The 27,524-nt window shown below is 40.6% G+C and overlaps 1 protein-coding gene across 4 annotated transcripts in view; it reads left to right on the plus strand.

The window, feature by feature from the left end:
- camk1b (calcium/calmodulin-dependent protein kinase Ib) overlaps positions 1-23,669 on the plus strand; it is a 35,814-nt gene extending 12,145 nt beyond the window's left edge. For 2 of the 4 annotated variants that reach the window (XM_084543121.1, XM_084543119.1), the window contains 10 exons: positions 10,967-11,098; positions 15,945-16,019; positions 17,018-17,156; positions 17,608-17,734; positions 17,899-17,974; positions 18,057-18,169; positions 19,642-19,720; positions 19,903-19,990; positions 20,299-20,416; positions 20,563-23,669. In XM_084543121.1, coding sequence (XP_084399247.1) covers positions 10,967-11,098; positions 15,945-16,019; positions 17,018-17,156; positions 17,608-17,734; positions 17,899-17,974; positions 18,057-18,169; positions 19,642-19,720; positions 19,903-19,990; positions 20,299-20,416; positions 20,563-20,660 — 1,045 coding nt within the window. In that variant the 3' untranslated portion in view covers positions 20,661-23,669. Of the gene's footprint in view, positions 1-10,966; positions 11,099-15,944; positions 16,020-17,017; positions 17,157-17,607; positions 17,735-17,898; positions 17,975-18,056; positions 18,170-19,641; positions 19,721-19,902; positions 19,991-20,298; positions 20,449-20,562 lie in introns of all 4 variants that reach the window. The other 2 variants (XM_084543120.1, XM_084543122.1) reach the window with 2 other exon arrangements.
- The last annotated feature ends 3,855 nt before the right edge of the window (positions 23,670-27,524 follow it).

Genomic DNA, 27,524 nt, shown 5'->3' on the forward strand with positions numbered 1-27,524 from the left:
ACGAAATTTAACCCAGACTGGCTTTTTAATTTTTTTTGGGTGAGTGGCTATTTTTGGCGCTGCTTCCATTTGTACGTTGATAACCTGAATTCAAAACGGCGATTAACAAAGTAGTTCAGACAAAAAGAAACAGCCACCTTTATGGAGCAGATGAGTCTCCCAGCATGAGAGCTGCCCCACTTCATCTATTTTTCATCTCTGTCTCTCTCTCTGTGCTTCTTTTTTTCTGTCTCTGTCCTAACTCTCCCCTCTCTCTACGTCTTTTGCCACCACATTTATCCCGTCGTATTCCTGTGACCGCGATTACGACATTAGTTGTTTTTATCTGTCCACAATCCCCTAATGTCTGTGTTTCTTTACAAGGATGTCCCACATATACACCACTAGCCTTTCTAGTTTAAATAGAGTGGATCATCTTTTCCTCGCTTTGCTTTATTTAGATTTTCTTTTGTCACGTGGCTTTATTGGGTCTAAGCTGTAGGATGAGATGAGCTAAGACCTTCCTTCATTATACGGGAGGAGGTACATACAGTGCCCTGCTCCTGTACCGGACCTTAAAGCACGGGACAACATGTTACAGCGTCTGCCCTTGTTATTCTGTCTCAGCTACTGATAAGAGCATACAGAAGTTATAAGTAAGGCTTGTGGCACGCTACTCTTGTCTCTTTTTCTTCATTTGCCTTTTTATCTTAACAGTCTTAACAGTATTGGAGCTCAGTGTGTGGACACCCTGCTGGTCACCTTTAAACTCATAACAAGAGACAATCCAGGAATAAGAATCAGAGTGGTGGGGTGCATTCATTATTACACTAAAGATGCGTTCAGACACACATTTAGTGTAATAATCCAATTTGACCATTCCTTTGAACAAGGACAACTTGGACAAGTTTCCAACTCCAACCCAATCCTGAAAATCCATCCCTGCTTACGGCACCCTCAGCCCTTCAGCTCTGCCCTGACCTAATTCGAACAGAAGTCTGCGTCTCAGCATGGCACAGCTCAGCATGGCATAGCCTGCAGTTCCTGGAATACACACACATACACACATACACACACACACATACACACACACAGATATATGCACACTGTCTGGCCCACTTCTGCATCTCCATCTGCTCACAGCAATAGATCCCCCCCTCACAATTGTAAGTACACTCGCACGCTTGTCATGTTCATCTTCCCACAGTCTTTCTCCATTGTTATAAACCCGTATTCTGCACGTTTCAAGCTGTCTTCATATCAGCAAACGGTCATGAAAAGACTTTCTATGTGCTTATTGTCTCCTGCTCTGGAAATCCTCAGGGAAGCATATTCTTTGCTCTCCAGCTTAATTGCAGTCCATATTATGATTTGGTTGGGGATTTATTTTTTTTCTGTGTGCTTTTCAAAGCATTTCCTGTCAGTAAGTGGACTTCAAACTGTGGAAAGTTGGATCGTGTCCTCTTAAGTAGAGAATAGAGTACTTGCATTAATTGAGCTTAGCCTCTTGATGGCTAATGTGTTAGCAGTCAGAGCAAAGTTAAAACCAACAGACAAACTTAGATCAGTTATCAAATCTCCCTTTTTCGTTCGTATTGCTCAAATTAGGTGGTTGTGTTAAATGTGGCTAAAAGCCTCCGTAGAGCTGCAAGTGGGAACATAATGCTCTGAGTAGGACTTTACAGACTCTTTCTATTGGAAGAAATCCCCATCCAGAGTAACTAGGACACAAAAGAAACATCCAATATTTTTTGGATTACATCACACACTTGCTGTTAATAAGACCACAACACTGTTCAGAGCTTATGTACATTTACAGCTGTTTTAGGTGTTAGGTTGTATCTAAAAGTAGCTAGTTGTTGATACTTTGCTGTATCAGATGCACAGACCAGACCACCAAATGTAAATTGTTAGTCCTTCTCACATAAGATTTACAGATGTGCAGAAATGTTTGTGAAGTAAGTTTTGGAGCATTAATGCCTGGAAGTGATAACAGAACACAAGCACTATAAAAGTATTCTTTTAATTATATCCCCAATGAGTCCCCATAATTGAGTATGTCTCAATATGCTCATATGTCTTCATATAGATGTTCAGGTTCTTACATTTTTTTGTCAGTGAGCAATGGTGTGGAGTGCACTGAGTTCCTAGCAAAAGGACTCAAGTCAAATACAACAGCACCATGGCTGAACTAATATTAAGAGATTATTAGGGTGAAAGTGAACAACATGCAGTGTTACCTGGAAATCTATTTGTTAGCAATTAAAAATAAACCAAATGAATCCCATTTTCATAACAGTGGTGATATTTGGAATGACTTTGCAGTCAAAACAGGAATCATCTCTGTAGGAAGGCTTATGACTGCAGATATGTGAGAACGTGGGATTCAAGTGTAACTGGCAGTACTTTAGAACCAGCATGTTGTTCCTTATCAGCATCCTCAACATCTTCTCTTTTTTTTAGTTCCAACTGTGCAAACAGATTTTAGATTGGCTTCATGTTTACATGGGAACTATGCCCAACATATCACTGTTTATTTAAAGGAATGAAAAGAAATGTTTTGATCTACCAAAAGAACACAGACCCATGACTCATGGTGTTAGATGTTAAGAATTACATGAAATAATAATAATAGATATAATATTTAGAGAACATTACATTTCTTTAAATGTACATTAACACATTTTTGACCACATTAGGGCAGCACAACATGCTGTAAGAACAATATTGACATACTATGTTTGAGAGTTGTTAAACTGTGTCCACAGTAAGTTGCAAACTTTCTTTTTTGCTAAAAACAGCTGTCTGCTGGACAGAAAATGTGCAAATCAGGCAGCTGGTAGTTCTCTGTGTTTTATGTGTTTCCACAAATGTCAACGTCACATCTTTATTTGTGTGCATTGTGGATTTAAAAATTGTAATTATAGAATTCATATCGTTGTCATACAGTGCATTCTGTATACGGAGAGTGTTGTTGTGCATGTCCTCACAGAGCAAAGATGGTCTTTTTAGGTTTCCGGGCCAGTATCACAGTTGGATGATTGGACCAGATGGTCATTCCCTATGTCTCTCTGACCTTTCCACAGTTACCATTTGTCATCTGTTTACATATCTTTTTGACCAACTTCTCAGCAGGACAGATGGCGTATTGGGTTGGAGTCTAACAAACTAGAGATGTGTGAGGATAAACGATGGGTGGCAGATAGTCGTCGAAGGTCGGTATTCTTAAAACAGTTGTTAGTGGGTGCCTTTGGGTCCTATGGGATGAGTGGATCATCCCACACATACTTGATCAGTTTGGGATCCAGTGAATTTGGAGGCCAGGTCAACACCTTGTGCTGTTCTTCATGTTTTTTTAGTTGTTCCTAAAGTGTTTTTGTGTGTGTGTGTCTGTGTCAGGCTGCATCCTGCTGGGGATGGCTGCTGCCATCAAGGAGTGTCATTGCTATGGGGTGGGGGTGCCTGGTCTGGTCTAGGTGGGTGCTACATGTCTAAGTAACATCCACATGAATGCCAGGTCCAAAAGTTTCCCAGCAGAACTCTGACTTGTCACAAGATGGTCAATGTTACTTACTTCTCCTGTCAGTGGTTTTAATGTTGTGGCTTATTTCAAGAACAGCCAAAACGTTTGTTAGAAGACTTAACAGAAATAGCAGAAGAATGAGGCTTCTGCAAAACAGCAGATATGTGTGTGTGTGGCTTGCATGTGAAAGTGTGTCAGTAATAACTGTAAGTTCATGGTCTTTCCCGTTGTTTGTGTGAACCACTGTTTTACCGCTGGTCATGTGCGCGTTGCACGCATGTAACCACAGTCTCTTATAATGCTGGAGCGTGTTTGCATTTATGACATGTTTGTTGTACGGGTGTGAGCACCAACTGTCTGCATAACGGCACGGGTGCTCTTGATGAGGAACGAACGAAGCACAGAGTGAGGCAGGATGCGCCCATGAAAAGGTTGCTTGTAGTGACAGAAAAAACTAAGCAATGTCAAGTTTGTGTCTGAAGCCAGCAGCTTACTCAGAGCGAGAAACTGATGTAATAAAGTGAGTGAGATAACTCAGCTAGTGTAAGAACTCAAGATTGTTTTATGTCCACTGTTTGGCTCGAGTATAAAGTGTTTGGATACAGAATTTGTGCAAATATTTGAGCAGTTTGAGGCTGTACACGTGGACATTTTATTGTCTGTATTTAAACTCTTGTGTAAAGTATTTGCACAGAGAATACGCCCTGTTGTTTGGATAGAGCCTAGCGTGAGGACTTAGTGGCTAATAGCTGTCCACTGGTACACTGACTATGTGTGTGCCTATGTGTGTTTCTGTTGCTGTATAACCTCCCTCTGGACACGGGTCCCATGGTGGTGATAAGAATGTCCTGTTTGGAGCAGGAACAGCTCAGTAAACACACTTGTTTACCTTATAATCCAGATGAAACCTTTGCTAGGATTAAGCTTTCAGCAGACTCTCGACAGAACTCCACGCCCATCAAATATTCATCGCGTTTATGCTCTTCTCATTTTCTGAGTCTGCACTTTGCAGTCTCATTTTCACTGTGGTTGGAGTATGTAGTACAACAGTTGTTGAAAATCTACTGAACAGCTTCAAGCAATGTAACATCTGTCACGCTACTGCGTACAGCATTACACTTTAATACCATTGTTTGCTGTAACTGTATACTGTGCAGTCTATTGAAAAGGCTTTAACTGTGTCCAGGGATGTAATGAGTCGTCGATGTCATTGACGATACATTGATTTGCTTAGAATATGTCAACGTGTCGCAATGTTTCCCAAAAGGCTGCGTGAGAATATTTTGACTAACACTTGGTCTCATTGTTGGGCTGTAGTCAGTGTAATAGAGTTGTTGTTGTGTCCTTATCAGTTGTTTTTGAGAAAAAGAACTCCACAGGGACTCAAGATCAGATGCTAATCGCTAGCATGGCACGCAGCTTTCCAGTGCATTCACAAGCTGTACACAGTTCACTTCTTCACAGTTAGACCTGTAACGCAGGTCGTAACGTAGATTCATTAAAACTACTCACTAAGTGGGTGGAAGCAACCTTTAGCAGCGGTTAGCACCACAGCACGAGTGTTATGGGTTGGAACCTGCCGGCAAGCTGGTGTCTTTACGTATGAATCCTGACCCTCTACAAGCTAATACAGCTGCATTTCCATTTACAATCAGCACAAGCACATTGAGGTTACATCATATTCAACACTATGTATGCTAACAAATGACAGAGTATAGAAATGACTCTTTCCTAATTGTAATTCCTAATAGTAAATGAACATCTGGTAAAAGTTAAAGTTTGAAGTGGGTTCTGAAATCATAGATGTCATGTTAAAATAGGTAAAAAAGGTTTATTGGGGTAAGTTCTGTCAGTTAATTAGCAGTTAACCAATTAATTGGCTACTCAGAAAATACTCAGTACATTCATTGAAAAAATAATCAATAGATTAATCAATTGAATAAATAAGTGTTCTCCCTGTGTCTGCGTGGGTTCTCTCCGGCTTCCTCCCACCATCCAAAGACATGCTCATTAGGTTCATTGGTGATTCTAAATTGGCCTTAGGTGTGCGTGTGAGTGTGAATGGTTGTCTGTCTCTCTGTGTTAGCCCTGCGATGGACTGGCGACCTGTCCAGGGTGTACCCCCACCTCTCACCCGATGACAGCTGGGATAGGCTCCAGCAGACCCCCGTGACCCTTAACAGGAATAAGCGGGTATAGAAGATGAATGAATGAATGAATGAATGAATAAATAAGTGTGTGTTGCAGCGCTGGTTGCATCTTGAGGAAGCATAACTGTCTTCATTATCATTTCCTAAGTCAAGTGTCAATATGCTGATATTATTCAGGTTTAGGGTCCATTTGTTGTACATGTATACAGCACGGGATATGCATTTTAATCCTGTAATTTTTTGTGTTTTTTTTTTTTTTTTTACTGTTGTTTGCACCTCACAGCCTCTTTCCTGATGGTCATCTATGTGCACTGTACTCGAACCAACGAGCCGTCAGTTCTCAAGGCTGGTGTACGAGCCGTCAGTTCTCAAGGCTGGTGTATAGATGCACGTCCAAAAGAAAAGCCCACATACTAAGAGTGTAGGCAGCTCTCTAGGGACAAAGCGCTGCACCCACCATCGCTATTCAAAGTGCTTCGCCTTTTTTATGTGCAATTGCACAAGATGGCTGAAGGAATGATAGAGGGAAGCTGTGTTCCCCTCCGGATGTACTGCACTTCAATGGGGATATTATTGTCTTTTTTTAGAATGATAAAAACGGAGATATTTTGTGAATCTCACAAAAATAAAGGTGTTATTTTATAACATCTCTGTATGTTTATCACACATGAAATTTGAAATTTTAGTCCTCCCGCTATCTTTTTATCACCCTGAATTTATCACTTGGATAACACCACAATCTGGCGTTATTGTTAGCAAATGTCCTTGTCCACAGGCGAGGTGACCACTGCCAATGACATTATTATTATACCACTATATTGTCCTGTTGTCACAGGCCCAAGGCTTTGTTTGTATTTGTGCATTATGTCTAGTTTGTTTTGGACAGTGCAAAATTTATTTAACTGAATTTATTTATTTATTTATTTTTAATGTGAGACTTTGTAGGTTCTTGTCAGTTACTTTTTGACTACGTTTTAGTATTTATCTCTAACACATCATTCCCAAGACAGCTGTGTAGAGGTGACATAATGGTGCAGTGGCACAGCATCAAGGTTTCTGGTGATTCAGAGCTGTGTGCATGTGAGTGTGAATGGCTGCTGTTAGGCCTGAGATGTATTGACAACCCTTCAAGGCTGTACTTTCAATGAGCCTTTGTAGATGATGGATGGATAACTGTGAACAAACAAATATATCAGTCAGTTTAAAGTTGTTGCGTTAGAGGACTTTGGCCACCGTGGTGAAACAATACCGTTTCCTGACATTAAAAAACAAGGAAGTATGTTGGGGAACTACATGAAAACAATGCCCAGTACTGTTTGGCAGGAAGTCAGATGCTGTTTGGTGTCCAGCTGAACAAGAAACACTTGGCTAATTTAATCACGGTACGCTCCTTTTAATCTGTGAGGCAGACTGGTCTGATCTTATGCTGGTTACGATACAATATGTGCATAGCTGTAACACTTAAAGTGATGAAATGTTGCCTCAGAATATCACTGTCTCACTTGACAATGTGGTGTGACACTGGTAGCAGTTAGCTTGCAAAATAATGAAAAGATAAGCTGCCTGTCTATGGTCAGAGACACATTAGAGTTCTCAGATTTTCCCAGTGTTTGTGTGAACCACTGTTTGACACTTCCCCAGAGCCCCCTGGCCTGTCAGTGGATGCATGGAGAATGTCATCTAAATCCTCCAGACGCTACAGAGGAATTTGCAGCCCTGTCAACCTCCTCCGCACAGCTGGATTCCTGCCATAGTTAATGGCCTTTCTGTGGCAGTTTTACTCTCTTGTTGAGATCTGACCGGGAGGCTTCGCTCCCAGGATAATTGGTACTTTGATCAGGTAATGGGTTCACTGTTCTGTTAGTTTGGAAGTTAATAACACCGGAGGTTTGTATCTAGGTCAGTCTGGATAAACTATGTTATGGAAGCACAGATTAATGCTGTACTTCATTCCATGCTGTGAAAAGTTAAAATACTATAAAATAAGACTATATATTAGATACTATAGGTTAGATGTAACATTCAAGATTAACCAGTGTTAATGCCTTGCACAGTATAAATGGAAATATGTGGAAATATACTGAATTTTCCCAAAACGTATGCGTGAAATAACCACATATGCTATAGTTGTTTGGTCAAATTAAATGAAATACTTAGGTCTCAAGTTCACAAAGAGTCTCAGTGCTGAATGCACAAAGACAGGCTTCACTGCATGTCTGGGCGTGCATTAAAAAACCACCTCAGATAGTATCACATTTGTTGAAAATATGACTACAAGTTGGTCGGGGATCAGAAACAGGCATAACAGGCACTTTGACTTCTTGCAGATATGTTAAATAGATTTTTGGCAGGTTTCTACTGTATTTACATTTAACCGACGGGGATTCAAAGGCACACATAAAGTAAGCAGCTATAGTAATACTGCTTCGGAAAAAGGCCAGGTCATTAGATATGTTTTAAATATTACAGGAAGCATGAAGGTGAGCTACTTTATATTACACTGTGCAGTCCACCCTTATTTTCCCAAAGCAGTTTGTCTGCTCTAGGATGTTCTGTTCTGAGTTTAAAACATATAAAACACCCGTTAGGTTGACTTATGAGAAAAAGAAAGCAATTATGGCCTTTGCTTTGCAGATTCAGTGCAGGTTCTGCTTTGAAATTTGAAAATTTGTAGATTCAGTTTGCAGGGTTTTTTCAGTGCAGCACTTCCGTAACACAGAAGAGTTGTCATTGTTCATAAAGGATATGTGGTTTGTAGGCGATGCAGCTTCTTTTTTTGGTGGCATCTTCCTTGTTTGTATACGACAATGTATCTGTAGACATACTGACTGGGGGGGTTGTGGTTCTCTTCTGCCCACACATACAGCTATCTGTGGCCACAGAGATAATGATGTAAGAGACATGCACGACTTTATTTTTGAGTAGGGCCTTTAGTGCTGCTTTAACCCTTCCTCCAGCCTTGGTACCCCAGCTTTTAAGAAGATATATAGACATGTTTGAACATGGGGATACTGCCAACTTTTATTGGCTGCCTGCTAAACTGTTACAACGTAAACATGCATTTGTTCAGCATGGCTTGATGTTAAGAAAATAAGTGCTTGGCAGCAAGACGTTAGAGGAAGTATGAATAAAATCTGATATGCAAACTTCCCTGTAAACGTACAAACTCACTCATCCTGAAATGGTATTCAGTTTAACAAAAGGCTTTTGTCGTTTTTATTTATTTTTGTGATGCCATCCACAGCTGAGTATGAAATACAGACAAAAAGTCTTTACCTCCTAACATAAAGTTGATACATACAATTTATCAGTGCAGTGCAATGCATTTCTGTCGCAAAACTTAATTCACTCTGAATGAATAAAACTGAGAGCATTATATTTCTCTCTTATTCAGTCAGGAGGAAGTAATTTAATTACGTTTCCCCATGACGGTACACATTTTTGATCATGTAGTACTGAGTTAAATGTGTTTCTTGGAGTTGCTGTAGTTTTTCATACCGTATTTTTTATGGCACATTCAAGTTGTTCATCGTTTATTTTCCTTGCTGCTACTCCGTTTGAAAAATTGTGTACCATCCATGTTTTAAATCCATTAACCTGAACACACGGGTGTGATGCTATCAAGTTTATTCGTCTTGTGACCTAATAATATAGAAATTCTTAACCTTCTTGTGGCCCAATATGCAGTCAAACTACAGTCTGCGGTTTTACTGTGGCATGAGGAAACTTTTCCACTCTAGACTTCTTTCTATATCGCACAAAAATAGTTCAGTAGCATAAGGTCTTGTGTAAGGGATAGACAGATGTTGTTCACTGGGGATAATTACCAGAATGCCTTTACATACAGCAATGGTTATTCAGTTTCCATCTGCCGAGTTGGCCTCAAGAAGATCTAGTGCATGCAAAACTGTGTGTGCTTTAAAAAGAAAAAAAAAAAGAACAAAGATCCCAGAATGTGGAAGCACTTCTTTATTATAGTAACATTTTGAATATGCCTAAGTGATGCAGAATAATACGCACTATCGGTATAATATTATGTTATACACGCAAGTATTATTTTGTTATTTCCATTTAATTATTTCTTAAATCATCATGATTTGTTACAGCCAATAACTGTATATAAAGACTGGACAAAGAGGTGGAGTGTGGGTGATGCCTAGGCAGACAGCAAGTGACCAGTGAAGGCACCCACCTATCACCCAAAGCGTGATAGAGACCAAAACAGTTTTTTAAACCAGACTGTAAATGTGTTTCTGCTGTAAAGTTGGCTGTCTTTTAGAGCAAACCTCAAGTGGTCATTTGAGGAACTGTAGCATTTTGCATTTTTTGTGGCTTGATTTCAACACACATATACACTATGTTGCCCAATCTTCCCGGAAGCCTGCCTGTTCCCACTGTGGCACCTTTTTATATTGTTCTTTTTTGCAATGAAACATTAGACAATAACAGGGCTACCGTAGCATGGCTGCAAACTTCTAACACAGGAGTAATGAAGACTTTTTTCTGTGCATATAACCCTCCACATCCTCTCCGTGCTATGTCTCATCTCTGTCAGAACTCTTCAGGCTGTGGTTAAAATGTCAGAGGTCACATGAAATGTTTGCCTCCTCTGTTAAATGGGTCATGGGAAAATGATTTTGCTGTAAGTTCTCTCGCTTTACTTGTTTAGATTTTTATATGTAGTGGAGCACACACAGAGAAAATGAGAAAACACAGTCTAATGTCCACTATGGAAGCTATCAGGCAAGATAGCTGTGCATAGATCATGTCACAACTTGGCATGCCACTGCACAATGGTGTCAGTCTGTTCACGCGTGACTGAATATAATCGTGCATGGAGTTACTTGTATGTCTGATCCACACGCAAGAGACAAAGACTCTTTAGAGAGACACGTTACAGTACAGTACCAGAATAATAATGTGCACCGTATCCATCCAGTTGATTGATGGGCATCACATGAGTCAGACTTAAAATGTTTGGCCAGTATCAACATTTGTCACCGAGATAAATCTCAGCATTTAATGCCGGCTCTTCCAAGTCATCCCACCATGTTGTGTGCTCTCCAAAACATGACTCAGCAACCCAAAGTCTTCAGGAGGAGGCTGATGTTAAAAATAAACACAGTCTGGCATCAGAAGACTAAAGTTTCTATAAGCACTTACTTAGATGTTAGTTATCGCAAGAGTTAGGTCAAGCTAACATCAAAGCCAGAGTTTCCTTTTTGTCTCTGTAGTGTCAGTGAAGAGCTCAGCCTGAACCCTGGTGATAGATGGTCCTATGTCTCCCAGGCTGACCTGTGTGTTTGTGTTTCAGGGGAGCCTTCTCTGAGGTGGTCTTGGCTGAGGAGAAGAGGACCCAGAGACTGGTGGCTATCAAGTGTATCCCCAAGAAGGCCTTAGAGGGAAAAGAAAACAGCATTGAGAATGAGATAGCAGTCCTGCACAAGTAAGTCTAAATTAGCACTAACCCACTATCTGACCCCGTATGAGTTCTAAATACAAACCTTTAGCCTGCATCTGAAATACTAGCTACGAGGTTCAAGATGGTAAATTTTTCATCACTGCATCTCCATTACTGCACCATGTAAGTTGTATCGCATTACCAGATATCATATACTGTAGATCATATATGATATATACAGTTGTCATATGATATGTATGACCCATGTGATTTATGCATTTAGGATTTGGATTCATAAACCAAGAGGGGACACACACAGATTAGTTCAAGGCCCATTTCAGCCAGATTACAAGAAAATACCCCTTCGTCCAGTACGAAGGGGTATTTTCTTGTACTGGTATCTATTCATCCACGTAGTTTTGGTTCTGTTTGCCCAAGCAGAGTACGGGAAAGAAGAACAATGTTTCATGAAGTACTTTTTGAAACTTCAACAGCAGTTTCTGTTTCCAGAAATAGTGTTGTGGTTATACAGGAGAAACTGTGAAGACTTTTCACTAGAACTGCTTTCTACTGAGAAAACAGACCCTTAAACCCTGTTGACACACTGTGTATGAACCTGATTAGCAGCTTTCTGAAGGGAAGGTGCTATCAGAAACACTATACTTACTGAAACACAAAAGAAATAACTGCCTGAAAGTTGTGGTAAATCGAATGAACTCATATAAACTGGTTATTTAATTGTAATGTGAACAAATAGAAACCAAACGTTATCAGCTTATACATTCAACTTATATTAGCTCTAGGGAATTATATAACGTATTGGGACGGGGAAGGAAATCAATACAGCATGGCACTGTATCAATTGAAATGTCAATGTTTTATTACATCAGTTGCAAATATGATTTATAACCTTACTTTCTAGTGCCAGATTATTAAAATGAAATGCTTTTTAAGCTTCAGGGGATGGTTAGTGTGAAAGAGGAAGTTGGAAAGCCAACAATGTGGCACTGGAGAAAGAAATCCTGAAAGTGTCCACGTCCAAGTCAAAAAGTCAAATGTGTGGAATAATTTTTTTTTTTTGTTTGTTTTGTTTTTAGCAAGGTGGGAATAAAGGTGGATATGAGGCAGGAGATTTGCAAGGAGTGACAGATATTAATAAATCAGAATAAATGTTATCGCAATACTCCATTCACAATAATGTCATATGACAACCCAAGTATTGTGATAATACTGTATTAAGTTGTCCCAGGGGATCCCCACCCATGATAACTAGTTTGTAATCTTACTTAAAAATACACTTGACGTACCTTAGCCTAACCATTGTGCCAGACTCATGTGCATTCAAACTTACCTAAACTCCTGCACATGATTTCTCTTCGCCATTTTCCTACTAAGATTATATTCAGAAGGAAGAAGTGACAGTAACATTGTGGTTCAAACCTACCTTTCTTTAGCAGCGGGGAATTACAGGCCACAGTGAAAATGGCTGATCTACATTGGGTCCCAAGTTATTTTTAGAGCTCTTGTTGCCTGGGTTACAGGAGACACACAACTCTAGCCAATATACAGCTATGATCCCCCTCGAGGTGAGAACGGTGGAATGACAGTGGCAGGGGCTCATGAGTAGTTTGTTACAGTTTTTGACAATTTAAGTAAACCGCGGTACAACTTGGCTCGGGAGTCGTGGCTAGCTCTGTGTCGAAGTTTGTGTATGAAACAAAGCTTCCATTACTCATTTCAACACATCGTCCCCATCAGTACACAGACCAGGGGACAGAGTCAGAGCGGGAGGATTTAAAAGGTAAAACGCACCTTTTTCTTGAAGCTGTTCTAATCTATAGTTTAGCAGTGATGGTTGATTGTTGTGTGGCTTATAGTACAGAAAATCATCACATTAGATTGTTTCAGATCTTTGTTTAGCTCAGCTGCAAACAGTCGGCAAACAAGTTGGTGATCATAGTGGAGCTTTAACGCATCAACTCTGACACAGAGCTGAAAGTATTTTAATTACCACCAAACCTCCTCCAACTCTAATAAAGCCAAATGCCAAATGCTTTGGTTACCTAATGACAGCTGGACCACCCTAACAAACGTATCAGATATGTCAACGCTGGTTGTCAGCTTGTCCTGCTGTTCCAGTGGCTATAGACTAAAGTAGTTAAATATGTTAGTTCTGCTAAAATGTAATTTCTTACACACACTAATATAATTTTCTTTACTAGTCTGTCAGTCATGAAGACACAAAACTAAAGTATTGATACCACAATGCCGATCATGTACGTAAACAGTGATAAATAATTTAACTGTACAGGGGCACGAAACTCAAGATTTACAGTGAAGTAAACATGCTGTCTTGTTTCTGACCACAGGACACAGTTGTCACGCAGACATGTTATCCTTTAATAAACATTTTGACACTACGTCAAGTGGGCCTCTCTGTCTCTGCTTCCACTTCCTGTGAGGCCAGAGCCAAACCTGTCAACCTCACTTCTCTTTACCCAGTCTTGTTTGGCCTCTTACTGTAAATCTATTGGTTTATTTCACGTCCCCAACCCGAGTAATGCACTTGTAATGATGTTTTGGATTTGAAAGGACTAAATTTACCAGAGTGTGTAATAGCCAAGCTGGTATTCATAGACAGATGATCATCCTGCAACACAGTCAGTCAGCTATTTCCTGTTTGGCTACTCTCTCTGTCCAATCACTGTTTGTATGATGACTACCCTGTACAGTGGTAGTTTAATGCGTCCATATGATATCATCACACTGGTTAGCTGGCCGTTCATCGTCTTCCCATTTTATCTAGACCAAACATTTACTCAGTTGCAGACATTCGCAAATACAGTGACTAATCTCTCCCTCCAAGTCATCTCTAGTTGTGCCAGTCAGACAAATCTTGCTCCGAAAAGACTCAATACAGTGGCAGACCATCAGACCTGAAACATGTCAAGTGGATGCATCTTGCTTAACGCTAGTCTCCTGATGATGTGTGCATGTGACACCTTTGCTACAAAGTGCATGTGTGAGATGACGCACACAGCCAGTCACATGGTAGTCAACTCTGCTCTATATCGAAGGAGGACCTTCTTGTCCCAAGTTGCTTCTTATGAAAACAAGTTGTGGAACACACAATATTAATAACTCATTATTCTAAAAGTGCTAGCCCATTATTTATTTATGAAATATTTGCAGACTAGCTTAGTGAAATATTATGTAAACAATTACTAATGCCGGTAGAATCACCCCCCAGAAACACAGAAACACACACAGCAACTGTAAGATCCTACAGATATCGTAAGAAGCCTTTATTCGTCTATTGTTGGCCCAGAAGATTTAAAAACCTGAGACAGTTTTTACTCATAGCTTTGAAAAACTGACATGCTTATCCAAAATGTTCCAAAAAATAAATGAATCAGATGTGCTGTTATTTAAGAAACAGACCGTGGAGTTAAGAATCTGCTAGTTTCAACCAGATGCCACATGTAGTCAGTACCTGCTGGAGAGTAAGTCTGTTCTCTCTGCTGACTCCTGTGATCTGATGTCGTGTGAGACCCACAGGAGCTGACTGGGGTCAGCGTTTGGCCAGCCCTGAACTGACATTACAGCTCCCTGACAACCACCAAGACCAGCAGCGTCCACTGTTGACTCACCGCCGCATAAACACACCTGCACAGAAACTCTGTAACTCACTGTAACTTCTGTTGGTGAAAGCGCTTATATTCACACGTGTCCATTCACTCTAGTTTTAATCCGTGACTCATCCTTCCCTGAGTCCACTTCTCCTTCCTCACTGAGCTAAGCAGATGAATGAAGGTGTCCGTACATTGTTACAGCCTGGATAAGAGTCATCGCAGTAATCCGGCATGAGCTCCGGTTGACACATATATACAGACACATAAATACAGATATACCTCCAGTACATCTCAGCCTCATGGCTTTGTGTTGACTTTGTCTTCCTACCTCCAACACACACACACACACACACACGCTCAGACCAGCATTGGTCTAAATAACATACACAGACACACCAGTGTCGAGGTCATGATGGTGTGAAGAGACAAAATTAGAAGTAGGAAAGTTGGAGGTTAATGTTCCCAGAGGGGTTTTTGACCCCTGCTATTGCCGTGGAGCAATGTTCTTATAACAGGGTCCCAATTTATTTGTGGCATGTATCCACTATGTTCACATCCTCGGTTATTCCCGCAACGGCAACTTGCCAACACCGACAAAGGCAGCAGGCAAAATTACAGACAACTGAATATAAACATAACTCTAGTTTGTTTACAACAAAATCTCACAGGGTACTAAGAGCAAGTGTCAAAGTTGGCACTGCTGATGAATGAGATAATCACACATACATACTACGCTGTATTTTGCACTTAGTACAATAAAAAATGCCATGTGTCTCAGTATCAATCAGTGTTAATATACAGTCTGGGACCCCGTTTTATGTACATGAGTGTAGCATGTGTATGAGTGTAAACAGCTGTTTGACACAATGCAGGTATAGTAAAAGTACATGCTGGTTTGACAGAGAAGCACAATAAAAAATCTGGTGAGTCATTTTCTCACCCCTGTCACTGCCCCCACGGGTCTCAAAGGGCAGCAGAACACAGAGTTCAGCCAATTAGGGAGCTGCATGCCACCACACAGTGGAGCTTCCTCTTCCTTTCTGCTCCAGTAACATACATTGTACCCTGGCCTTATTTTTAAGCTGAGATTTCAAACCCCAATTAAGGGATTCTCTGTTATTTCATGACATGAAAGCTTATTATTTCAGCTTCATACAAACAAATATCTCAAACATTACTGACTAATTCATCTTTATGTAGACGTATTATAAGAGCAAACTTAACTTCTTGCTTTCTTCCCCTTTTCTCCCTCTTCACAGGATCAAACACGCCAACATTGTTTCCCTGGAAGAGATTTTCGAGAGTAAATCACACCTCTACCTTGTCATGCAACTGTGAGTATTCACATGTGTGTGGGACTGTGTGATTCCTCTCTCTCTCTGTGTGTGTTTAAGGCTTCCAACTTGTGCTCCCACACACTACTGGTCACATGCCGTTAATCGCGCTCTGTAACGCAAGAAAACGCAATTCCTGTGAGCAACAGTGGGGAGTTTGCCCCCACGCTAGCAGCTTGTCAGCGTTCCCACCCACCTCAGCTACTGAAATGTCAAAGAGAACCAGAGAAAGGACAGACCGGGATCAGGAGCGCTATTCACCGAGAGAGTCCAGATAACATAAATCATTTATGAGTTCATCACAGTCAGATCAGACAAATGAAACACAGCAGTGGAGAAGGGAAGGGTACATCTATCAAGGGAAGGACTAGTGGAGACAGTCCATTTGTGTTTCCTCCTAATAGTTTTGTGCGACCTTGGAATACAGTTTGTGTTTCAGCAGGTTCACGGCAGCTCACTCTTTTGTGTCCCAGCGCTGCGACACAGTAATGTTCCGTTTATGCGGAACAGTGAATGTTGCAAGGAGATCCAACACTGTGCACAAGAATAGAAATCCATAATAAGGAACTGAGAACATGTGGGCAAGGTGGTGCAGGGGACATGTTGCATTGTGAGTCATTACCAACTCAGTTTTCAACACGATGAATGTATGAAAACCCCAAACCACACTCCCAGACTATTCTCCTTTTCTCAGTTTGTTTTTCTCTGTAATCAAGCTATGTTAAAAATATCAAGGGTGTGTGATTAATGCTGGAGCGTGTTAGTAGATGTTGTGGAGGTTGAGTAAAGTCTCCATCTAGTGGCCATCTAGAGTGTATGTTCACTGGAAAATGTAATTTAATGGTGTACACGCCATTCACTTACAGTTTCTTTATTCAGTTTAGTAAGGATTGAGGTTCGTTAGAAGTCCCTACTTTGTACTTCTATGTCCCTCATGTCCCTGTGTTCAGCCCCATATTTTTGACAGGTTTCACTTGACTTTGAATCTCTTTATCCAGGGTGTCCGGCGGGGAACTCTTCGATCGCATCATAGAGAAAGGCTTCTACACAGAGAAAGACGCCAGTAAGCTCATACAGCAGATCCTGGATGCTGTCAAATACCTCCATGACATGGGCATTGTGCACCGTGACCTCAAGGTCAGTCAGGCATTGGAGATGTGTGTGAAAAGTCTGTCTATATATGACATGAGTTTGAGTTAAGTTTTCCATCACTGTCTTTTATCAGATCATAGTTTGTGGGGATTTATTCTCTGTGATTTGATTCATGTGTAATTTACTTGTTTTTACGCATCAACTAAGTGAAACCTTTGAGCCTCTTGTGCAATAAATGCACCTTTAACCTGTGTCAATTTACCAAAATCATGGTAGAACTTATAAATAACTGCTTTGTTTGACGTGTTTGCTGTTGGTTAATAAAAGTAGGTTTTGGTGTTTTAGATTACAGCCACATACAGTAATTTTCCTTTAATGGAGAAGAGCATTTATGCCTGCATGAGGTCATGGTGGAGTTTTATTTGCGGATCAGTGCATCTTGAATGATGATGCTTTATTTTTCATCCCTGTTTCCCTTTGTCCCTCCAATTTACAGCCGGAGAACCTGCTGTACTACAGCATGGACGAAGACTCCAAGATCATGATCAGTGACTTTGGCTTGTCTAAAATCGAAGGCTCTGGCAGTGTGATGTCGACAGCCTGTGGAACACCTGGATATGTTGGTAAAGAGCTCAGAAACAGATTTCCTCATTTAGTGACAATAGAAGACCAAAAACACCACGTTCCCCACAGCTGTATACCAAAACTTAATTACTGTAAAATTACTGTGAAAACATCATGAAGTTTCACTCGTTTAAGAGTTTTATGTTTGTCTTTTCTTTTCAAGCCCCTGAAGTTTTGGCTCAGAAACCGTACAGTAAAGCTGTGGACTGCTGGTCTATTGGTGTCATAGCCTATATTCTGTAAGTACACTTTTTAAGATGTGGAAATACCCTTACACAATATGAAAGCATTTCTGTCAATTCTCTGTCCTCTGTGTTACAGGTTGTGTGGTTACCCTCCCTTCTATGATGAGAACGATGCCAAACTGTTTGAACAGATCCTGAAAGCAGAATATGAGTTTGACTCTCCTTACTGGGATGATATCTCTGATTCAGGTACAGCCAGAGGTGTATAAAGTACTTGAAAAAAATAACTAAGTAAAAGTACAAATACCATAACTGAAAAAGACTTTGGTAAAAGTCACTCATAAGAAAATCACTTGAGTAAAAGTCTTAAAGTAGCTCACATTAAATGTACTTAAGTATCAAAAGTATCTTGTGAAAAAATATACTCAAGTATCATAAGTACAAGTAAAGTACAAAGTATTTTTATAGTATGCATAAAAAGAAGCAAAACAACCAAAAATGCTTCTCCCCTTGTTCTCTTTATTTCACCTTCAGGTGAATGAAATAGATGTGGTATGATAAAACAAAAAAACACTTGTAGAGTGAGTGAATCAAGTGTCTGCCTGAGAACAAAATAAAGTGTCTGTCTGCCTAAGAACACAAAAAAGTGCCTCCTATCTCCTAGTCACGGGTGACTGTCGTCTTCTACCGAAGGAGATGCTGTCAGTGTGGTAACGTCTTCCGTGTCTTCCTCATCAGCGTTAACTGCAGAGGTAGCCATGTTAATGTCCGCCGCCCCGCGCATCCCGCCCTGACCTCTAAACCTTGTGAGAGTACCGTACGTTGTTCCTCTCGTCCTCTCGGACACGCCCATTCCAGATAATCCTTCGATGATTAATTAGATTTCTATTTTAATTTGTAATGAGCAACGAGGTGGCAAACGCCACATTAACAGAGTTAAAGTATATTTTTTAACTTTTAAATGTAATAGAGTAAAAGTCCTGATTAAAAAAAAAAAAAACTCAAGTAAAGTACAGATCCCCAGTAACGAAGTACATCTACTTCGTTACTGTACACCTCTGGGTACAGCACATATCAAACTACTTTCCTTTGGTAAAGGCATGAGGTACACTTTTCACAGTTGCAACTGTGAATTGTCAAGCTGCATAATCAAGTCATATTCACAGCAGAGCTCTGCCCTAAGTTACTCTAGATCTAGTTGAGCTTTGGCTGCAACTTCCTAAATTACGGATACTATTTATGTTACAAGCCTCAGGTCATGATCATATGTTGAGGCTGGGAGTTGTAGGCTCAAGTGTGCACTAATGTCCTAGATGAATCTTAAATACTAGAGATTCTTTACTGAAGCTTCCAGTCATGAAAACATTTTTGAAAATAATACAGAAATGGATGGACAACTTTCTGTTTATCTTTTTAAACTGTTCTATCTGCTCTACTGTGTGACACTTCTAACCTTGACCAGTTCATGGGTACAAGACAGATACCATCTGTTTTCTGTCTGGAGAAAGTTTCAGTTGATGATTTATCAGAACCTTGAGGAGGCCAAGGCAGCGATGTTGATTCATGTCTCAGACTTGACTCTTGCCTTGTTGTCCTTCAGTGTCCCTTCAACTTTCAGAACAAATTATACAATCGAAGCAACGTTTTGGCAGTTGAACTTTTTGTAACTGATATCCTCTCTTTTATCCTCTATCCTTTTTTTTTTTTGTTTTTTTTTACAGCCAAAGACTTTATAGTGCATCTGATGCAGAAAGACCCTAACGTCCGTTACACCTGTGAGCAGGCTCTGCAGCACCCCTGGTATGTCTCTTATAATCCTCCGGCATGACTGCTAAGAACAGTTCTTTTGTAAAACCTAAATACTACAGTTTAAGAGATTACTTTATTTGTCCAGATTAAAAATACTCTATATTCTATAGCCAGTCCCACAGTGTGACAGTTTCTCTTTGGCTGACTATGACTACTGGACTGTTTTTTGTCAGGATTGCTGGGGACACGGCTCTGGATAAGAACATTCATGAGTCTGTCAGTGCTCAGATCAAGAAGAATTTTGCCAAGAGCAAGTGGAAGGTAAGTCAGGCTCCCAGTTTATGCACTTACATGCATAATATATGCTGCATTGTTCATGGCCCTTTTAGTATTATATAGTATTTAGTAGTATATAGTATTTCCCTTTTAGAGGGACACATTAGGTCAATTAGAAGTCTGTTCTTCATCTGAATCTCAGTAATCACTCATTGCAATATTTTCTTATTTTGAACTTCCAGGATGTTTGATTTATTGAAAACATTAAATATGTCTTCATCGAGTGTGCTGTAGTCAGGTACATGAGATTTCTTTCTGTTCTTGAATGACCCATTTGGCTTCTCCCCTTTCAGCAAGCCTTCAATGCCACAGCAGTGGTTCGTCACATGAGGCGTCTCCAGCTGGGCACGAGTCATGAAGGACCCAGCCCCAACCTGCCCAGTCATCTGCTGATGCCAGAGGAAGAAGCAGGTGCCAAGTCTGTTGCTGTTACTTCCCTCTGAGTTAATCCTTTACCTCACTCACCTCGTTACGAGGTCACATTATTTCTCTAGTAACAATAAGACAAATAGAGTACTGATAGTCTCTCTCTCTCTCTCTCTCTCTCTCTCTCTCAGAGGCCTGTTGTGAGGGAGGCTGCTCCCAGAACGTCGACAACGGAGCAGACCCTCTGTCCAGCTGCACCTACCGCTGCCACCCAGCCAGCAGGGTGTGATCCTTACCTGCTCCAGTTACCTGTCTAATCAATCCCAAGTCACTTTCCAATTTTAACCCCCGCGCTGGAACCAGAGGCTCCGTCTCCCCCCTTATCTGGTTAGGAATACAGCGCCATTCCAACCTCTCGCCTGCAGGGGGAGCAAGCCTGTCCAGCCAGAGAACGAAGACATAAAATGAGTTGAAAAGAATTAGGAGGAGGAGGAGGGGGGAGACTTAATGATAGTGATGATGATGGTGAGCATCAGAGTGGATCATTTTTGGTTTGAGTTGAAACGGGGGAGAGGATACTGAAGGAAGGAGGGGAAAGACCACCTCCTCCACTGGCGCGTCTAGGGGATTGTTTTTGCAGAAGCAGGACAGAGCTTGTTGGACACTGTTTTTATGAATGATTTTTATTTTTTTTTTTTATTCTACCTGTCTCTTTGTTCGTTTCATTGTTTTGTACATTTTTGTGTTGTCTTTTAAACCTCCTTCTGTTAGACTTGTAGGAGTGTAAATCCAGAAACGATGCATGACCAGGAGAGAATTTCCCAGTGCATGTTTTGTTATCTTTAAAATATACCCTATTGCAGAAATGCAGCGTCGCAGTGGGATGCAAGTGATGGAGCGTATTGGCATGTGGCAGTATTTGAGTCAAAAACTTGAATCAAATCTATTATAGATCTGCATCCTTTGTCTTTAAGTCATGCTTCTAGACAATCAGCGACAGAATAGTTTATGCAATGAATACTCCATTTATCAACTATGTAGCCTTTATTGTGGTGATACAGTATTTCCATGCAGTGGTTAGGCTATTTGTTTTTAGACGAAAGGCATCTCTTATTCTTTTCAACCATAAATCTCTTTCACCACTGGAGCACAGGGATCTATCTTTGTCTAATGTGCCTTTAGGATATACAGTATGACGGGTTTGTCGGTGATGGGTAGCTTCTGAACAGTGTTGTCTCTTTCTGCAGTTATTGCGGCACAACAGCTTTCTGTCACTTCAGATTTTGTACCTGCCACATGTTTCAGCTTTAAAATTTAGTTTTAGTCTTTATTTTTCCTCCAAATTAATTGGTGAAACCTCAGACTGGAGTTCTGCTCACCAGATCTGAATTGTTATTACAATAGGAAATTATAATTCAAAAATAAGGGTTCAAGAGGCTTTAAGAAACATTTACAAACTATGATCAGCGTGCTTAGCCTTCCTTGTGGCTTGGCTTGGTAAGAATACATAAACGTAATGGATGCAAAAAAGAAAAGAAAAAGGATATGCATCTGTCACCATGTACAGTACTGGTACTGTCTGTCATTAAAACCCTTTTTACACACATATTTCCTTCACATGCAGCCTGGTTACTAAGAACATGGATTAAAGAATGGGATTATGCATTAGACTTACTCTCTTCATCTTCACTTTACACCCATCAGTAATTCATTTTTCACATTCGCTTTATTCTCTTCGAAAACATGCATAAGCAGTCACACACAGCATGCATATAAAAGTTGCATAGTGGCCCTTTTATTTTATTATTATTGGCTTTTATAAAGAACCTTATTGTGTAAATTTTGGGGTAAATCATTTATAGTGTGTTCACTGAGTGTAGATTTCTGCTTACCGCTCTATATGTATCGGATGTAGAGGAGTTACATACGAATTTCTCTAAATTATCTCTACTTCATGATGTGGGTCTGGTGACTGGATCTTCACTATCCCTCCTATCTCTTTGCTCTGTCCACCAAACAATCACACTTCCTGTTTAAGCTATTCCTTCTCTTTCTGATACAACAGTATAGACATTTGGCTACTGATGTGATTTGGTACTGATTACGTATGTTTGCATGACGTGGCTTGAAAATTTTGAATATTTTTTAAATTGTGATCATGTTAACAGCTGCCATGAGAGTAGTGATGGGGTTGCCAGAGCTATACTCTTGTAATAATCTGAAATTCTGCCTTGCAGCTGAGTAAAGAGCTACCAAAATTGAAAAAAGGAAAAAAGGAATTTCAATGTGTTGCTTCATAAAGTAATTTGGGGCTTTATTCTGCAGCTTTCTTGGGTAGGTGTTGTACTGTATTTGGAAGGTAATGCAAATGGTGATTTCAAAATGTAAAGCGTAGTATCAGTATGGTATGTTGTAAGTTGGTGTGACAGGGAAACATCCAGAGAAGCAGAGGAAAGCTCACACACGGCGGCAGTTGTCATCCACAGTCTTAACAATGTCGGCCCATTCAGTGTTCCATTTGATCTCCTGCTAATAAAACAGCTCTGCTAATTGGATTCATTGAAACAAATGCCGATCATTTGTCTCATGGGCTCTGACTCGGCCCCTGCACATCGTCTCCTCATGATGATTCATCTTACAGTAGAAAGTTGTTAACTGCAGCTTCTTCCATAGATTGGACACACTTCTGAGCATCAAAAGTAGTTCACTTAAAATGTTTCGTATTTTTATTGAGTCAAGAAATACCCATTACTTTACCACCCAGGTACATTGGTGGAAAACAGGTGATATTAGAAACATTTAGGGAGAAGAAGTGACGCTGACTTTGCCTTTAGAGGTGCTTAACTAGGGGATGCTTTCCTAAACTAACAGTTTTAGCATTTAAAATGACAATTTATATGGCACATATGTTTCAGTCACATATTTTACACTGCATCAGTCTGAAGGAAAGGGATCGTGAATGCTTCATCTTTGGTTGCTCATTAAGCACTTGTAGAGAATTACCAGTGTGTGGTCAGATTGGATGTACAATGAAGTATTTGTACCATGGTTATGATGCCTTTTAATAAATGATGTTTCAGGCTAAAGTACCTTCTGTAGACACAGATGCAATGCATCACAGGTTGCTGAAAAGTGATTATTGCTTAGTGTGGAAGCCAGTGACTTGTGCTTGGAACACATTTGTAAGTGAAAAATACATTAAAATCCCTGTCTATGCATCATAAAACTGTCTGACTTGACTTGGTCATGGTGTATGCTGAAAAGTGTTGTTTCTCTTATTCCTGGAAAATAAAAGGAGATATAGGATACATAATGTTTTAATGTCTTTATGTCCTGATATCTTATTCGATCTTTATTTTACAAAAAAAACACAAAAACGAATGCGAAAGGTGTCGACATTTCATTAGACTGCTACTTTTACATGACTATATGATGAACTTGTACTTTAATACATTTAATATGTAATTCTGAAACATGTTAAACTTACCATCTGCTACTATGCCAGCTATTTAATATATAGGACTAGATCTTGTCATCAGTTTTTATTCACTGTTGCTGGATTTAATTGCTGTTTTTTTTACACTGACAGCTAAATAACCAAGGTCACAAAAATTTATATATTTCAATGAAAAGAAAAGGCTTTAGCTTTTATACAAAAATAATTAGAAAAGTAACTTTTGCAACTGTAAAGGTTAGCTGTGACTGTCTCTCTAACTAGTTCATGGTAATTTTCTGTGTTTTGTTATCATGTCTGGGATAGTACCTGTGAAGCTGCAGACCAGGGAAGTGGTACACATTTTCAAAAAGGAGGACCAGAGGGTGTTCTTCAACTATCAGGACATCACACAGTTTGACATCCCTGGTAAACTTTACTAACGGACACTGGAAAAGAGATTCCAACCAAGGAGGAGCAATGCGGATTCCATCCTGGTTGTGGAACAGTGGATCAGCTCTTTACCATCGCTTAGTTGCTTAGGGCCTCGTGGGAGTTTGATAAACCAGTCTACATGTGTTTTGTGGATTTGGAGAAGGTCTATGGCCATGTTCCCTGGAGAATTTTATGGGGGTGCAGTTGTTGCGAGCCATCCAGTCCTTGCATAAAGTGAGAGCTGTATCTATATCTTCGGTACTAAGTCAAGCACATTTCTGGGGGTCTTGGACAGTCCCTGGTCCCCAGCCAGGGTGAGGTATGGAAACCTCAGAGTCGCGTCCCTGCTGTTGCCAGATGATGTGGTTCTGTTGTGGTTCTGATGTGGTTCGGTCGGACTGTGACCTTCAGCACGCTCTTGGAAGGTTTGCAGCCGAGTGTGAAGTGGCTGGGATGAAGGCCAGCACCACCTAGACCGAGGCCATGGTGCTCTGCTGGAAACTGGTGGACTTCAAGTATCTCGGGGAAGTGTTCATGAGTGGTCGTACAATGGAGTGAGAGATGGACAGATGGACAGACAGTTTGGTGTCGGACTGAGGGAGTGGGAGCTGAGATGTAAGGCAAAGCTTTGCATTAACCACTCAATCTTGGTTATCCACGAGGTTCCTCCATAGGGTGTCTGGGCTCAGGCTTAGAGATAGGGTGAGGAGCTCGGCCTTTTGGAGGGAGCTCAGAGTAGAGCCGTTGGTCCTTCACATCTAAAGGGGCCAGCTGAGGTAGTTCAGGCATCTTGTGTGGATGTTTTCTAATTGCCTCCCTTTGGAGGTTTACCAGGCATGACCAGCCAGGAGTAGACACCCGGGATAGACCCAGAACTCACTAGAGGGAATGTGTTGTTGGGGAAGAGGACATCTGGGATTCCTTACTTAGCCTGTTGCCACCGCTACCTGACCTTGGGTAAGCAGAAGAAAATGGATGGATGGATTGCTGTCGTGGCTCTGTGGTCTCGCCACTATTACCGGTGTGCCAGGGCGTGGCAATCCAATCATCTTTGGCTCTGCAATCAGCCTGCACATCTGAAGCCTAACCATCTATCAAGCCCTGCAGTATATCTACCCTCATGTCTCATCTGTTCCTCTCTAGTTCCTCATGTCTTCCTGTGTGGTAGCTAGCTGAACCCAGATGCCTAAGATTTAGATTTTGTCTACGTGTCCACACTTTTCGTTACTGGTCCCTCTCTGTGTCCCCTCTCACAACCAGCCACCACCAACCATCTCTCTCAGCCTCATCGTATCCTGCCAATATTAAAATAAATATGAATTTTCACCACAAACTCAGGATCTGTCCTGCCCGTTCAGCAAATAGATTATAAAACTTTGTCAGTAAACGTATCTGTAACGTTACAATTAATACTTTTCTCTGTGGTGAAATTTAGTACCAGTTCCCCCCGTGAAATAGTTTTGTGGCTTGAGAGGTTTTGTCATGAATGTTAATTTCATAGCCTGCTACATGAGGCCTCTCTCGTCCTCTCTGAGGAATGCTGGGTAATTGAGGCTTGTGGTTTGGCTGCCGGAGCCCCACGCTGGCAGGGACTAGAAGAGCAGAGGCAGAGAAAGAGTCTGGTGGTTGACCTCATTCAGGAGACAGTAGACAGAGTAAAAATTATGTGGTCAAACCAGGAACAAGGGACTGATTCAAAATAATGGGAGAGAAATTGCTTGAATTACAAGGTTGAAAGTGTTGAAAGTCAACGGTGGTGTTTAGGTGTGGAAGAGTGGAAAAAGTGAAACACGGCCAAGAGAGGAACTTGAAGCAAGGATGACACCAGAGGACAGCAGACCGACCACCTGAGCTTAATTTATCTGCAAAACAATAGCAGCAGCGTGCTGATTAAGATTTTGCTCACAATCCCCATCCTCCTCCTCCCAGCACATTGCCCATGCTTGCATGGAATGTGAAACAGAGACTTGATACAGGGATGAGCCAAAAGTGAAGAACCCTGGTATGACAGAGTCATCACTTGCTGCTTGATTTATCAGAGTGGTGGCAGTAAGTCAGACCTTTGACAAACAACGACAGCAAGTTGCTGATGTGATGGTTTGCACTGATTTATGTTATTGTGGGTGTCATGTGAACAAGGCATTAAAACACAAACACACTTGCTGTGAATTTAAAGATTCGTAGAAATTTAAGCAGTTTAAAGAACTGCTTTCTTGTCAAATGAAGGTTTAGATAGTTGATGCCTTTTGCATCCATAGTGACAGAAATGATTTTTCTTAAAAAAAAACACTCATGTCAATCCAGTCAATAGTTCAAGAATTTCGGTCTGATGGACTAACTGACAAAATACCATCATCAGTGGCTAAAATACCAAATTGCTGTTATTTTCAGGTAGTTTCTGACCACTGCAACAACCCACAGGTCCACAAATGTTTCTCACTCCCATCCAAGGTGACCCACTGTCTCTGGCGCAGAGTTGGACTCCACTAATTAAAAGATAACCGATAAGATACTGCAGGTCACTGCAAATGACAGGCACCCTGTGAGTTTATGCTGCTGCTTTACGTAAAAGTACTTCACAAATCAAATACCTCTCTTTAAAGCTTTAAGGTGACCTCTTTTCCCTTCTCTGTGTAAGAAATGAGCTGCCCTGTGTGGACAGTGAAAGAAAAAAAACTTGAGAGCACACCGACTGCCCTCACGTCTGTCAGCAGGAATCTATTGTGCTAATATCTGTCAGCGCTCTCAGGAAGTTTATATGCCCATTTTGTCCGTGCTGTCCTTCAGCACATGTGCTGTCGTAGGTATGGAGAGTTTTTACTAGTCGAACTTTTCACTCTTTTTCCATTATTTTCAAAAAAAATCAAATAAAAATACACATTCAAATAAAAAGCCAAAGGAAAAAAAAAAAAATAAATCATGAGAATGGAAAACTGACCATTAAAAATGTTGGAGATCACCTAAACTTTAGTTTAAAGAGGATTTAATGAAAAGCACTGAGTAGCATGACCAGTGAGTCATATAAATCATCATTACATTCTGCAAAGCTAATTAAGTTGTTTTAGAGGGACGTGCAGTCACCGTTGTCTACATTATGTGCGCAGACAATGTTTTGGCTACATTTTCCTGTTTGTGCACATGATTGCAAATGGCACGAGCTGTGTTGCACAGAAAATCTGGGCACCTTTTTTAACCAACTTCATCCCATACTCCACTCCTACTGACACTGCCTATGTTTATGTTGTTAATTAGTTACTTTTTTTTTTTTTTTTTTTACTCCTTTCA

This window comes from Chelon labrosus (genome assembly GCF_963514085.1).
Source record: "Chelon labrosus genome assembly, chromosome: 4".
NCBI classification, from domain to species: Eukaryota; Metazoa; Chordata; class Actinopteri; order Mugiliformes; family Mugilidae; genus Chelon; species Chelon labrosus.